General features: G+C 42.5%; 1 protein-coding gene across 1 annotated transcript; it reads right to left on the reverse strand.

The window, feature by feature from the left end:
* Window positions 1–1,389: 1,389 nt before the first annotated feature.
* LOC134224445 (mutS protein homolog 4-like) lies at window positions 1,390–12,625 on the reverse strand. Its single transcript, XM_062703798.1, has 6 exons — window positions 12,466–12,625; window positions 12,204–12,408; window positions 3,406–4,002; window positions 3,037–3,346; window positions 2,528–2,982; window positions 1,390–2,463 (listed from the first exon to the last, which is right to left on the reverse strand). The coding sequence occupies exons 1-6, from the start codon at window positions 12,573–12,575 to the stop codon at window positions 1,399–1,401; spliced, it is 2,742 nt and encodes a 913-aa protein (XP_062559782.1). The 5' UTR covers window positions 12,576–12,625; the 3' UTR covers window positions 1,390–1,398.
* Between the last annotated feature and the right edge of the window lie 1,926 nt (window positions 12,626–14,551).

Consider the following 14,551-nt stretch of genomic DNA (forward strand, 5'->3'; position numbering starts at 1 on the left):
ACTGCCCAGGCACTTTTTGAAATCCATTTTTTACGACTTTTTAAAAAAGCTCTATTACGTGTTCTCTGTAATGTTTTCATATGATTACTCACGGGCAATGCATTTGCGACTTCGTGGACTACCAAATAACACAAAGTTTACATAAATTTCGTTGAAAAGTAAAAAGTTTTTAAGTTATTGCCTTAGGGGGGTTGGCATATTATACCGTCTTACCTATAGATAGTGGAATATATAGATGAGCGAAGATAAATCCACTGTCTCCAAACAAACTGTCAAACGTGTCTCCAAACGAGCATGACGTCACGATTTCAATGGAAACTGTGGTGCGACGTCACATGCGCGTGTGCACGGGCAAAAAAATCGACTCAGCCATGCTTTCGCTCATCTATAGATTCTACTATCTATAGTCTTAACCTATATGTAGACTAGACTAGATTAGAAGAGCTTAGATAAGGGGCCCTCTTTAGCCTAGCGTTCAGACGCGTGGCTACAAAGCTAGACCATACTGAGGGTGGCTGGGTTCGATTCCCGGTGCCGGTATAGGCAATTTTTGGATTGGATATTGTCCCCGTGGTGGAATTAAATGGGAAGTACTTAACTTCACTAATTCAGACATTTTTCGTAAAAAATTTAAATATTTCTTTAGGAAATATTGCTGTTCCAGAGAAAACTTTCGTATTTACGGTTCAATTTTTAAACTTCCGCAGCTATCACTTCTTACTTTTTCTCTGCTGTTTGGCATGGCATTCTACGATGACAACGCCAAATATCAGATTTTCATTTCAGTGTATTGAAGATTTTCAGGCTTGCGGTAGAACTTTGACAGCTGCGGAAGAACTTTACGGAATCCGCAAAATGGAAAATTTTAAAAAGATCCGCAAAACTTCAAGGAAATAATTCGATAAGTCATACAGAAATTCTTTCAGGAATACATTTGAAAATTTCTTCAAAAAATCCAGAAATTTCACTTGAACTTCTTTTACGAATTCCTTTACGAATTGCTTTAGAAAAACCTCAGGACATTCCATAACCGTTTTTTCCCGGAAATTATTTCAAAACTGAAAATTTCGTCCGACATTTTTACAGTTATTCATTCGGAATATACTCCATAAATTCCATCAAAAATTCAAGCCCAAAAATTTAGAAATTTGCTCATGAATTTTCGAATGAAAGAGCTAACCGCGGTGGAGGTTGGTACTCGGATTCTGATGGCTTTTCCGCAAACATGACCTTTAAGTGGTCTTGTTGTGAAGGGGCTATCACGCCTATCTAGAGAGCAGGAGGTTGAGGGTTCGAGTTCTTCCAAAACAAGTGGATTCTTTTCCTCATATTTCCTATTTCAGAACTTCACCAGGTTCAGATTGTCGTCATGCTCAATATTTTTTTAATGTCTACGATTCATAATTCTTGTGATTCCTCCTCGATAACAATCGTTTCATCGATTTCAAATGGCTCACTTCCGTCCGTAGCTGCCGCTTCACTTTGCCCAGCAATCCCTTCGCTTACACTTGGCATTGTTAAATCTTGCTGAAGATTAAAATTTTGGTCATTCATTGCCAACAGAGACTCCAAAGGAGTCTCCTTCAAGTACTGCACCACATCTTCCGGCAATGTTGCAACAAATTTTTCCAGTAATCCATTGAGGTTAGATCCAATTGCTTCCGGATTGTCCTCGTTGGATTCCGATAACAGTAAAGCAAGCTGTGCGTACAGGTCATATAGGCGTTTGTCGAAATGCTGTAAGTTGGCCTGCGTTGAGAAAGATCCATTGAACGTTGTCGTGTTGTGCGAAAATCGTCCACCAATGGTTCGATTCTTTAGCTCCTCATTAATTTGTTCGGCTCTTGAAATTACAGTTTCTGGGATACGGACGCATCTTGCCAAGGAAATGCCATAGTTCTTTACATTAGTTTTGCCCTCTGCCACTGTGTACTTGTAGCGCAAACGTTCAAACCCATCTACGTCCAAAACTTCTGTTTGAAGACATAACCGAGATACGTTATGCATACGTTCCAGAGGGCGCAGCATATCATGGCAGTGCGTCGTAAGAAATACGAACGGCCTCTGTATTGCCGCTAGACTTTGGCAGGATGCTCCAGGTTGAAACCCAACAAAGCCAACAATTCGCTGTAGAAGTTGCCATCTTGGACCACTAGGATCCGGTGAGGGTGTATCACCGAAGAGCTCATCGATTACCACCAAGCTGTTCACCGTCAAACTATGAGCGATAGTTTCCAGCTTACGGGACATTCGTGATGAGTTCGAATGGTCGTGTTCGATGCTTTCCGCTGCACCGAAAACGGCCATCAGTCGATCTGCAATACGAAACACCGCTCTTGCTGCCGGAACATAGCAACCTAGCTGTGCCATGATCTGCAGGAGACTGATGGTCTTCATGTAGACAGTTTTTCCACTCATGTTAGGTCCGGTTACGATGAAGACGTTAAACTCAGGAGTGGCTATCTGTAAACATTAGAACGTCAATTGCTTAGAGAGGAAGAATAACGAGGTAATGGTCCACACTTACAATATTATTTTTAACGACTTTCTCAATTTCCCCGTATGCTTCAAGCAGCGGATGTCGAGCGGCCACTATTTTTGTGGACCTTCCGAAGGTTGGCCGACAAAATTCCTTATCTTGGCTAACTACAGTTAATGACTGTAATACATCCAAATCTGTTACGTTTGCTACCAAGGCATAGATGGACTCTATATGTTCTCTCATATCCTCAATCAGCTGCTTAATGACTGTGAAGCTAACCATTTCAATTTCTTTGACAATTCCATTAATCCGTTCATTGTAGGCCTGCAACGGACATGTAGTCAGACAGTAACGTTGACCCGAACGACTGAGAACTTTGAATGCCCTTGGAATAGTAAGCCCGGCATCCTTGAGAGTGATTTGCATATGAAAACCCATCGTTTTAGTATACGTCATTTTGAGCAACATCCGGAACTCTTGTGTTAGATTGGCCACATATTCTGGAAATAGTAAGCAAATATTACAAATGGCATGTTCTAGGACGAGGAACCTACCTCGAATTTCGTCGATTACTTCTGAGTACAGACTGCGAAGAACGTCAAGCGTTGAAGATACCTTTGATTTTACCAAAAATAGTCTATGATAGTCGGAAGTGTGCGTACTACTGGTTTCCACATCCAGCACAGTGCAAATTTGATCATGAAGCTGTTTGTAAATTTCATTTCCTAGAGTTTGTTTAGCTTCTTTCAAAATCGAACACTGAACGTCTTCCAGTAGAGTTCCAAGTTCCGGAACACTTCGTAAAGCATTTCGTAATGTATTGGCCTGGTTCAATACGTGGATCGTGTTTTGCTTTGTAGTTTTCTAAAAATATGTATGAAGAGTGAACCAATTGATAATAATGAATATTCTCACGTGCCTACCAAACTATCGACATCCATCGCTAGCCTCATTAGTCCTCCGATATCTACCAAATCTCGTAAAATCCGTTGTATTCCACACAGCAGGTCATTCTTCGTCAGCAATTCGTCGACGCAAGTCAGTCGAGTTTCCAGCACCTCCAGACTACAGCTGGGTTCCAACAAATTAGCTCTCAAATGCCTTTTCCCCACGCTTGTAATGCAATGATTCATCAGCCTATATAGTGAGTGATTGTCATTCGTCTTATGCAACGAGTACATCAGTTCCAAGTGTCCAATACATTCCACATCGATCGCCATGGTTAGGGACTTGCTCAAATAGCGAAACTGCAAGGACCTGGGAGCAATGCGCAACAGATCGCTCTCGAAGCAATGTCGAACAAGAGCTCCGACTGCTGCCAGACCGTAGTACTTGGCACGAAGTGTGTCTTTCAGCGTACGGAACGTCGAACAGCACAGGCTTTCCATGTGCTTCAGAGCAAAACTTTCGTTGAAGAAGCTTCTGGGTAGACCGAGTATTTGTACGTTGGGTAGAATCTTTCGGATCAGATCTGGCAGACTAGAGGCACGGGTGTTCAGTGAATGGTCACTGAAGAATACCTAATAAGATGCGAAAAATAATTATCAATTTTTTGATAGTTCATGGAAGCAAAAATGAAACCAAGATTTAAAGGAACACAGACATTAATTCATTTCTTTCGAAGCATGGTTTTGTATAGGAAAAGCTCAATTTGCGTATTATTTGGATTGAGAAAACTACGACCACTTGAACTGTGAGAACTTCATCGGTAGTTTGGGCTATTATGGGCTCCAGTACTCTCCTCTTACTGTCTTTCAATTTTCCCACGTGTCCTGACGATATTTGACGAATCGCTCTGCCAACAAAGATGTTGAAATCTACACGGCATTGGAATCAAGTTATGTTATAACGTGTTGGATGGGACATGACATGTAGACTACCATGCGTTTCCATTTTCCCCAAACACACGGGACGCAACTGTCGCCACTTGGCAACTGCGATTTTGTCGCCGTTGGTGTGGAAGCGTAAATGTGACCTAGCGATGAAGGTGTGGCGACAGTGGCCCAATGAAAGTCTCGTCGCGTGTGTTTGGGGGAATCTTAAAAAATGGATAATGTCTGAGACAAAATCACGAAAGAGTTAAAACTGGCTAAAACTAGCATAGAGAAAGCAGATGCTGATGTAATATTAGGAATTTAGAAACCCTTTCTGAATGCAAATCAAACCACCTTCCTTTTGTCACTGGAGTGATATCAGCTTCCAAAGTGATATTCTTCCTTCCCTCTTCATACGGGAGTTTGGCAGAAGGAATGTCGTAAGATTTATATCATTACAAATACTGCCCTCCACTCGCTTCCAAATTCACTTCTATAAAACATTCTTCATGCCTGCCGTATTCTAACGGAACTATCAAGTCTGTACTTTCGCTCTAATTCTATTTAATATCTATTTTGAACATGTACGTCTTAGTTGGGAAGACGATATGTATTGCTGTTCCAGAGAAAATTTTCCGCTTTCCGGTTCAATTTTTAAATTTTTAAGCTACCGCAGCTGTCACTTCATACATTTTCTCTGCTGGTTGGCATGGCATTCTACGATGACAACGCCAAATATCAAATTTTTGTTTCAGTGTATTGAAGATTTTCAAGCTTGCGGTAGAACTTAACTTGCGCATAGATGACTTGAAGCTCTTGATAAAAGTTGTTACCGAATGAGGTAACAATACGGTCAACGATACTGATTCCATCCAAACAAAAAACCCCTCCCATCCAAAAAAGCAACTAACACACCCCTGGACATTTTCCACAACCGGCGAAATAAAATCGGGCATCCCACATTTTTGGAGCGAAAAAGCAACAACCCGAGAACTGAACGAAAGGGGCAGCGAAGAAAGATGAAAAAAAAAGTTTAATCAGGGAGTCAGTGGCAGAGAGTTGACGCGAGCGGTTGCAAACGTGTAAGTTCTCGATATTCAACCTCAGCTCCGTGGTGAAACGTGCTTGCAAACCCGTCGGACCACAACCAAGCCAATACCAAGTCTGCGAGTCCAACATCCGCTCCGGGAAACGGGCCAGCGAACCCGTCGGACGCCAATCTAGCCACCATACGACTGCGTGTCCAACCTTTCCTTCGAGAAACGGGCCTACGAACCCGTCGGACGCCTCCAAGCCACGTGTAAGTTGTCGATATCTAACCTCAGCTCCGTGGTGAAACGTGCCGGCAAACCCGTAGGACCCCAACCAAGCCAATACCAAGTCTGCGAGTCCAACATCCGCTCCGGGAAACGGGCCAGCGAACCCGTCACGCCAATCAAGCCACCATATTTCTGCGTGTCCAACCTTTCCTTCGAGGGACGGGCCAGCGAATCCGTCGGACGCCAAGCAAGCCACCAATACTTCTGCGTGTCCAACCTTTCCTTCGAGAAACGGGCCATCGAACCCGTCGGACGCCAAGCAAGCCACCAATACGTCTGCGTGTCCAACCTCTCCTTCGGGAAACGGGCCTACGAACCCGTCGGACGCCTACCAGCCACGTGTAAATTGACACGACCAACCTCTGCTTCGGGAAACTGCTCCAGCGAACCCGTCGGACGCCAACCAAGCCAACGAACCCGTCGAAAGAACCCAGCCACGTAACGAGTCTACGAACCCATTGAACGCCTCCGGCGACCTACTAGGTGTCGCCACGTCTTCGCCGTCGCATGCATCCTGCCCCTCGTTCCGAGACAGCCAACTCTACAAACGCTTCCGGCGAACAACCAAGCGACGCCACGTGTTCGCCGTCGGCTTCATCTTGGCCCTCCTTCCGGGCCAGCCAACCCATCGAACCCATTCCATCGTTCCGGGCGTATGAACCCGTGGAACGCCACCCAAGGTATGTCACCAGCGCATCTCCTTAGTCGCATGAATACACCATCAGGTACCCAACGTCAGTAAACGGCCGCACCGAATTCTAATCCTTCCCAAAACTAACCCTACCAAATGAACCTACAATAAACAAAGTAAAATGTATTTAAAAAATCTTTTAAATTAACCACTCAGCCCTAGGTAGCATGCCAGTCCGTTGACTTTCTTGTCGAGTCCGCTTCTGCAAGGTTTATGTGTCGTGTGTTCCCTCAAGCAGGTGTCGTGCCGACCATGAGAAGTTATGAGCAAAGAGAGCTAGTGAGGGAGACGTAAAGACGCCCACTCCGCAGGAGTACGGACGTCATAGGAGATTGTTACAAAGTGTCGATTTTTCTCGATTGTCGTGCATGATTGATGGTTGTTGATTTGGTTTCCATGACGAAACGTGGATGCGGCAGACGTTGGACGCCGTGTTATTTTTCATCTCGGACTCCTATGACGTCACAGATGTTCCCGCTGCTGCAGTGTGACTATTTTCATCCGTGAGGTCCCAGTAGTAACATGTTTGGCGTTAACGGTTCCGGATCCAGAGGGTCATCAGCAACATGTGCTAGCGGTTGATTATTGACAGTATTCATTGCTTCGCACTATTCGTGTGAAGAACTAAACCCGTAAGGTGTTGCTCCTGTAGTATCGCACGAAGAGCGGTTTTGATGGAAAGCACTAGTCGAGCGACGAGCCTCCGAAATGCGGTTCGCCAGTCGGTATACTTCTTCCACTTCCACTGCACACCTCTAACGCTCAAGGAACCTTCGATCTGCAGCAGAAAAAGACGAAACCGTCAGGTAATAGTACCTTGAAAAGCTAATTTCATTTAACTTCCTAGTTTCGAACAACCAATCCGTCCAACTGGGAACAATTTCCGGAATTTAATCTAAGTGGATCAAATATACTCATCATGAACCTCAACAGCTGCCGTTTTGTTGGAATGGCTTCGTTACTTCGGAAACACTCATCCAGGTTTAAGAAAGCCAACGCAAAAACAATTTAATCGGACTGCAGGTCCCATCTAATTCCGAGAATGCGAATCTCACCTTCTGGACAATTGGTCAGAATTTCAGAATCGAGCGACTAGCCCACAGTTCTGGAGTTCGAAGTGAACTTCGCCATCTTGAATCCGCCTTGTTTGTGAACATTTATCACACGTTGGATCAGTTCGATAGCGGCTTCTTCAGTGTAAGCGCAGTAGAAATAATCGTCGACATAGTGTTGTTTAACAACTGCTCGTTCGAAGCCAGGATATTTTTTTTCCAATTCCTTTGTGATAATTTGTGCCATCGATGGTGAGGAAACAGCGCCACATATCATCACCTTCATCAAGTGGACTCGTGCAATTCATACCACGCCATAGAAAACGTTGAGAATCTTGATCTTCAGGACGGATGCGGACTTGATGAAACATTTCCCAGGTGTCAGCTACGAAAACAATCTTCTACAACCTTACTCGTACCAAGATCACAAACAGCGGAGGATCGAAGTCCACACCCTTCAAGAGCAGATCGTTTAAAGAGAATCCATGCGACTTTGCTTTCGCGTACAAGACCAAACTTCTCTACACCCGTCACGCTGAAGTGAGGTTGGTACCAGGTGTTAGATTTGTCTGACAGTTCTTCAGGCTCGAGTTTCCTGGCATAACCCTTATCGAGGTAGTCTTGAATCTGGCTACAGTATTTTTCTGCAAATTCAGGATTTAAGTCCATCTTTTTCCCAATGGTCTGAAGCCGACGCAAGGCTAGAAGTTTACTATCCGGGAAGATGAAATTGTTGTACTTATAAATCTGCTCTACATCAAAGTGTTCTCCTCAGCGTGTGATTGTGCGATTCATGATATCCATGCACGTTGATCTTCTTCCTTGTGCAGTATTCCGTTCGTCCATTTGTACGTTACGGGTGCAATCGTTCTTCGTAGTCCGATAGTCTCAGCAACATCAGGATCCAGCGAAGAGTCTTCATCGAAAAGCTCGAACACTTCCTCTACATCTCTTAGTCCTCGAAATTTTACCTTGCCCCACGCGGAGCAGTGCGCTCATGTTCTAGCCGTTCACGTTGCATACGTTCCCTTGATGTTCGGTGCGATAGTTCCACGGACTTCTTGTGGATTCGTCGGAGTGTACTACCTCGTGATGATTCTGCTAGCAGATCGAACACTTCTTATCGGGCTAACAGTCCCGTCTAGCATGGTTCGACTTAAGGCATATGTAGTAAACCTTGTAGGAATTTGCTGGGGACCGACGCTGAGCAATCGTCAGTTTACGAAACTTCCCCTTCTCCATACCACAGTGAGAACTTGCTGCGCACAAGGGACTTTGTGACATTGAACACAGGGTTGAGACTTGCAAGTTGGTTGTCCATCTCATCCTCCAACCAATAATGGGAGAAAATGTTGAACACGACGACTTCGCATTGAAGCGGTCTTGTGTCGAATCCACATCTGTGTGCTGAAAGCAAGTCAGATGCCAGATGAGCTCGGGATTCATCAGATAGTTGTCCGTTTGCCATCGCAACCTTGGTGCCAATCAACGCATTGTAAAAGATACGAAAAGATTCTATGTTTCCCTCCTTAACGTTGGCCAAATTTCTCAGAGCTTTCAGTCTATTCGAGCAACCCATTAGGTGCGACCGAAATTAGACTTCAAATTCGCAAGATTTGATTCACATTGTCAGGGGACAAGCGCAGAGCTTGTACGGTCTTAACGTGCTTTTCCCTTTAGCGCTTTATCCAATTGTTTCAAGATTGTCACGATAAGCTGGAACTCCTCTTCGCTATACATTGGATCGGTGACTGGAGTTGGACTGCAGCTCAATCTTCCTCATATCTCGTTCTAGCTCCCGCTTCTGGAACTCAGCGTTCCGTTATTCCGTCTACAAAGCCAGATCATGTTGAATCCGCAGCTCCGCTAGTTGTTTTTCTGCTCCGATTCTGTCTCGTTAGACAGAAGCTCGCAGCTCAGTCACCTAATTTTGCTATTCCAACTTCAAGAGCATGAATTGACTGTCCGTTTTTCTGCTTCGGGAGGTCCGGGATCGATTTGACACTAATCCAGTTTTAGCATCATCTTTTGTGGAATCGGATATGACCGATTTGCTCTCCGGCACATCGACCTGCTCACCTGTAATGGTCGTGGTGGCAGCGATGTCCATGTTCCGGAGCCTATTTAGGTTCTGTTGGTTTGGTGGAGTACGAACCATCTCACCGAGTTTCGGTATCTCGACGACGTAATTGTCTAACCGTTTGGATGCAATACCACGATTCTTAAGACTAGAGCAACGTATCTGTTTTTCCATATAAGCCGATTTGTGATTTAAATTACGCTTTCAGTGAGCTAACGGGAACCGCAGAAGCACCGTCACACCAACTCACCAATTCACCTGCCGGTGGATAGACTGTAGGATTTCAGGATGTTATGCGTTTGGGGTGGAGTCTCAGGTTTGGCCACATTCAGGATCCCGCCAACGACACCAGTCACTCACAGATCTCACACTACAATATCACGAAGCTAGCAGACAGACACTTTTCCAATGGCAGTTTGTCACCTTTTGACTAGTAATTACTAACTTATAAGTTTTAGGATACTATTTTATTTTATAGGAAGTTAGATTAAGTGCATTTTATTTGCTTCTGGATGGCTTGAAGTTCAAAAAGTGTCGATTTCTCTCGATTTTCGTACATGGCTTACTCCGATGGTTGTTGATTTGGTTTCCACGACGACACGTGGATGCGGCAGACGTCGACTATGATGCCACAGATGTTCCCGCTGCTGCAGTGTTGGCAACACTGATCTAATTCGTTATACTCCATGAGTGGATATTGAAGGGACCATCAACTCATGGAAATTACGAGATGTGGAATAGAAAATCCTTGGAAAGCTATTTGAAAGGACCATCACAGTAACTCATATAAGACTCATATTCTGAACATTTGTTACATGGAGACTTTTGCGTTATTATTGCACAAATAAACGATTTTTTTCGACAGGCGTACAGATCAAGGACGCTTTGGTGTATTTAAGGTGGTGTTCGGAATTTGAATCAAAGTGTTCGGAGTTTGAGACAATTTTTACTATGCGTGTTCGGCATTTGAGACAAAGTTTGGCAGAATAAAATCATTCTGTATTGATAGTTACAATCAATGAAATGTGAATATCAAGCGCCTAGATGGAAGTTCTATTCTTTCGCTAACCAATGGAAACAATTGGTTGATTAAATTATTTTAATTCATGTGTCATAGAGACCTCCGAAGTGAAAAATGTATTTAAGTGTTCGGAACATGAATCAAAACGGTGGACTGTTTCCATGAGTCATTTTCGGGTATAGAACATCGAACCCAGCGGGACATCGCAGCAGAGGCAGACCTCGAACTCGATCGAAATCTAACCTGGCAACATGTTAAAACGATAGCTGGACATCGCTCAGGATGGAGATCTTTCAAGTCGGCCCTATGCACCACCGGAGGTGTACTGGACCCATATCATGGTGGATTGACTGTATGTTCTCATAGCGGATAGCGGTCTCATATTCAGGATCCATTATAATGATATGATCACCAGATCTTTATTTTATTTCAAAATTTCTCGAACCCCCGAGACGAACTGGTCGGGGCTCAGCCAAATCCCACTAAGCGCCAATGAAAAATTACCCATTTTCTTGCACAAATCGTATCGGATATCCTTCTATCGTATAACTGGAGATACCCAACAACAAATGTACAAATGAATTGATAATAGTTACATTCGGTTTTCATTCTACGAACAAAATATCACAAGTCAGTCAAAAAGACGTTGGTCCGGTTTCGCTGGACCCCGACCAACTATGCCTTAGATCCAGGGGCTTGAATCCAAAAGAGAATGAAGAAATCTCTCACTTATCATCTCTGTTTTCATATATGATAAAGAACTGATTCGGAAGGCTATACCGCATGATAAATTTCTTATCTGATGGTTCTGATGATGCATTTCAACTTGTTCTACACAGCTGTGCGGTTCCCAACACAAAATGAGTAAGAACAAAGCGAGAATCATCATTTCTTTGTGGGGACTGCCTATCCTATTCTATGTTTTCGCAGTATACAAGTTTGATAAATTTGTTATCATGGCTGATGGTTATGATGCGGAACAGTTTATGCCTTTCTTTTATCGTTGTTCGTTATCTATTGAGAGCGATTTCTGTTCAGATCTCTTACTGTTTTCTTGTGCGTTGTAGGTATACTGTAATCGGACGCGATTATATGCTGCCTTTTGAAAGTAATTGGGAATAGGGGATCTGCTCCTGGATTTCATCTCACGGCTCCGATGTCCATCTCATCAAAACAAAACAATGGAAGGGAACTTGATTAAATCAAATTTTGTTTCTTATTTTTGTGATTTTTTTCAGCAGTGAGCACTCATGTTTACAGAAAGAAGCAACGAAATCGGTGCGGTATATCTTTGTTTCACGATGAGATGAATATATGTTCAGTGAGATGGAAATCGGAACACTTCCCCTGCCACAATTAAAGCCGCTCAAAGGAAGTCTTTTTACCTCTTTGCCTATTCTTACAATATATGAATCGTGTTGAAATTCTTCTTGACGAAGCAAATGGGTCACAAAGCCAATGGATCGCCTTTTGGTAGGTGTAATAGCGGACACCTTCCTATGTACATAACCGGTACCAAATAGTTTTTCGTGAAAAGTACCTAATTTTGAGAAAGCCTGCGTTAGATGTCTTTCGCCATACAAATTTCTGGTGGTTCACTCATGCTGGCTATATACGCATATTCTATAGCGCCTAGATGTGGCAGCGGCGGGTAGAAAATCAGCCACTGCCAATAATTCATTCGTTATAAAAGGTATTTGCAATTAAATAGCCAAAATTATTTTAACTGGGTGTTATAGCTTACCACTATAGGGTTCAGTACTTGCAGCGAAGACAGGATGTTCGAATACCAAAAGTTGTCACTGAACTGGGACATCTGCAGAACCGGCGCCGTAATGTCGATGCCTGCTAAGCCGATCTCGAGCGTAGCGTGACCACGTCCCTCGGCCACGGCACATATTGGGTACGGTTCGTTGGCGGCTACCGTTTCGTTCAGTGTGTCATGGATGCTTTTGGAAATGGTATGAAGAATCATCTGTCGAGATTGCGATGCCAACCAAACTTACCTCTTGCTGGTGGCCCGACTAGTGCTCGGACGGAGGTCAATATGTCGGAAAACTTGCGGCGGTGGAAGAGGATCCACTGGCCGATCGATGCGATTTTTCATAAAATTCATCGCGTGGTTTGTTGGCGAACACGTGCGCTTTGTTTACTTTGCGTGTTCAAACTGACAGTTTTATTGGCTTACTTTGATCGTCTGGAGAAAGTCGACCCCAATGTTGGCGATATGGAAAGATTTGCTAAAGCTAAGAGTGAAATCAGTAGTGATTCAGTTTGGTTGCAAATTTTCGAACACTATTCTAGTTTGAATATGAGCCAAAATAGAACAAACTCCAAGACAAACTCACACTCTTCCTTAGCAGTGTTCTATTCATGTTTGATTTTTTTTTTCATTGGATGAAATGATTATGTTGCTACTGAGGAAGCCGCCGTAAATGTAAAGTGGATTGATCCTTATAAAATGACGCTTCCATGCACCAAAACAATTGAAAAATATTCGAATTTCGGATTCATTCGTGGTTCAAATCTACGAAAAATTTACCTGAGCGGTGTAACAGTTTTAAGCTTTTGAATCTCGACTGTTATAAAAAATGTATCTTGAGCCACTGCTGGGAAAATGAATGATTCAGATTCATCTTTAAACTGACAGCCCCGAACAATTTGAATCACTGCTGATTTCACTCTAAAAAGTATTTATTTGAAACGCACGTTGAAAAAGTTGTTCTTCTATTGTCAATATTTAAGATGACATCGAGATTTGAGGGAATCGATGCATAAAACTCACATTTATGTTGGTCTAGCTCGATCAAAAAGAGACCGTTAGTTTGGTACTGTGTTTTGCCGTAGGATTGTCAACTCTAGTATTTATTCATTTTCATAGGCTCTCATAGACAAACAATATCTATTCGCAATACAAATAACATGTGTTTTCGAAGTTTTAACGCCCTTTTGTTGGACGTTTGTTTATCTTTTAGACACTTACTTTTAACTGCAATTAAAAATAATTAAAATTGTATACAGATTGAAAGGATCGCGAAAACTTAGATTTAGAGAAACTTGATCAGAAAATAGTCTGTAAAAGTTTGTAATTTTTGTTTTGTGATCACAATACGGACAAATAAAACATCACTTTGTAATTTTCATTCTTTCATGGCGTGTGTATGTCTCAAATGTATATTTTCTCCCTTTCGTCATAACGAGAGAACAATAATACTTAGCTTTACAAAACATGGTATTCAATTTTACACTGTATGTTAGTTTTAACCTTCTCTTATGTTCACTTTATTCACTCTGGTTGTCTACTTCCAAGTTGCAAACTATTTAGTAGCATTGGAATTCTTTTAAACAACATCTTCCGATTTTCATGTCGCACCCTTTTTACAATCGATCGATCGCACATTGCACTTCCGGCTCTATTCTGTTTTACGGTATTTCTAACTTCTACGGTTCGCTCTCTGTCAAGCTTTGGTATGCTCTGCATCTGCAATATACACAATTGTCAATTGCGGTATGTTTCTTGTCCACTTATTCCACTTATGAGAAAAAAGTATGTGTTCCATATTATGTCCATAGCACAATCAGATGTAATTTACAAAGGTAATTCTATTCACCGGATCGATTGCTCACCCACGAGATTTTTTCGTCGCCTGATTTGACGTAGTTTTACTTTTTCAATCTGACTTACATTTTTCTTTTTCTAACATAAGTAAGCTGACGTCGAATCGAGATTGAGAAATATAGGTTTTTCTTCTGGTTGTTCGCTTTTTTTGTCTTCAGAAAGTCAATTCAATAGATTGAAAACAGTTTCACAATCATTCGCCACGACTTTCATAAGAAATGCGTGAAATGCTTCCAAGTTTAAATAGTATGAGTAGTTCAGTTGTTCGCTGCTTTTTATTGTGTGTCTGGTTGAGTGTATGTAAATATGTGTTTGCTAATTATTTTCACTTTCTAATCGCGTGTTATGAGTTTGGGTTTGTTTAATTTGTTCATCGATTTAGGTTGAAAGTGTATACTAACTAAGCGATATTTGATTAATATCTGTATGCTGTATTTTTCGAAACATAGCTTGAGTATATTTCACCACCTTCG

The sequence above is a fragment of the Armigeres subalbatus genome, chromosome 3 (assembly GCF_024139115.2).
Source record: "Armigeres subalbatus isolate Guangzhou_Male chromosome 3, GZ_Asu_2, whole genome shotgun sequence".
Lineage (NCBI taxonomy): Eukaryota > Metazoa > Arthropoda > Insecta > Diptera > Culicidae > Armigeres > Armigeres subalbatus.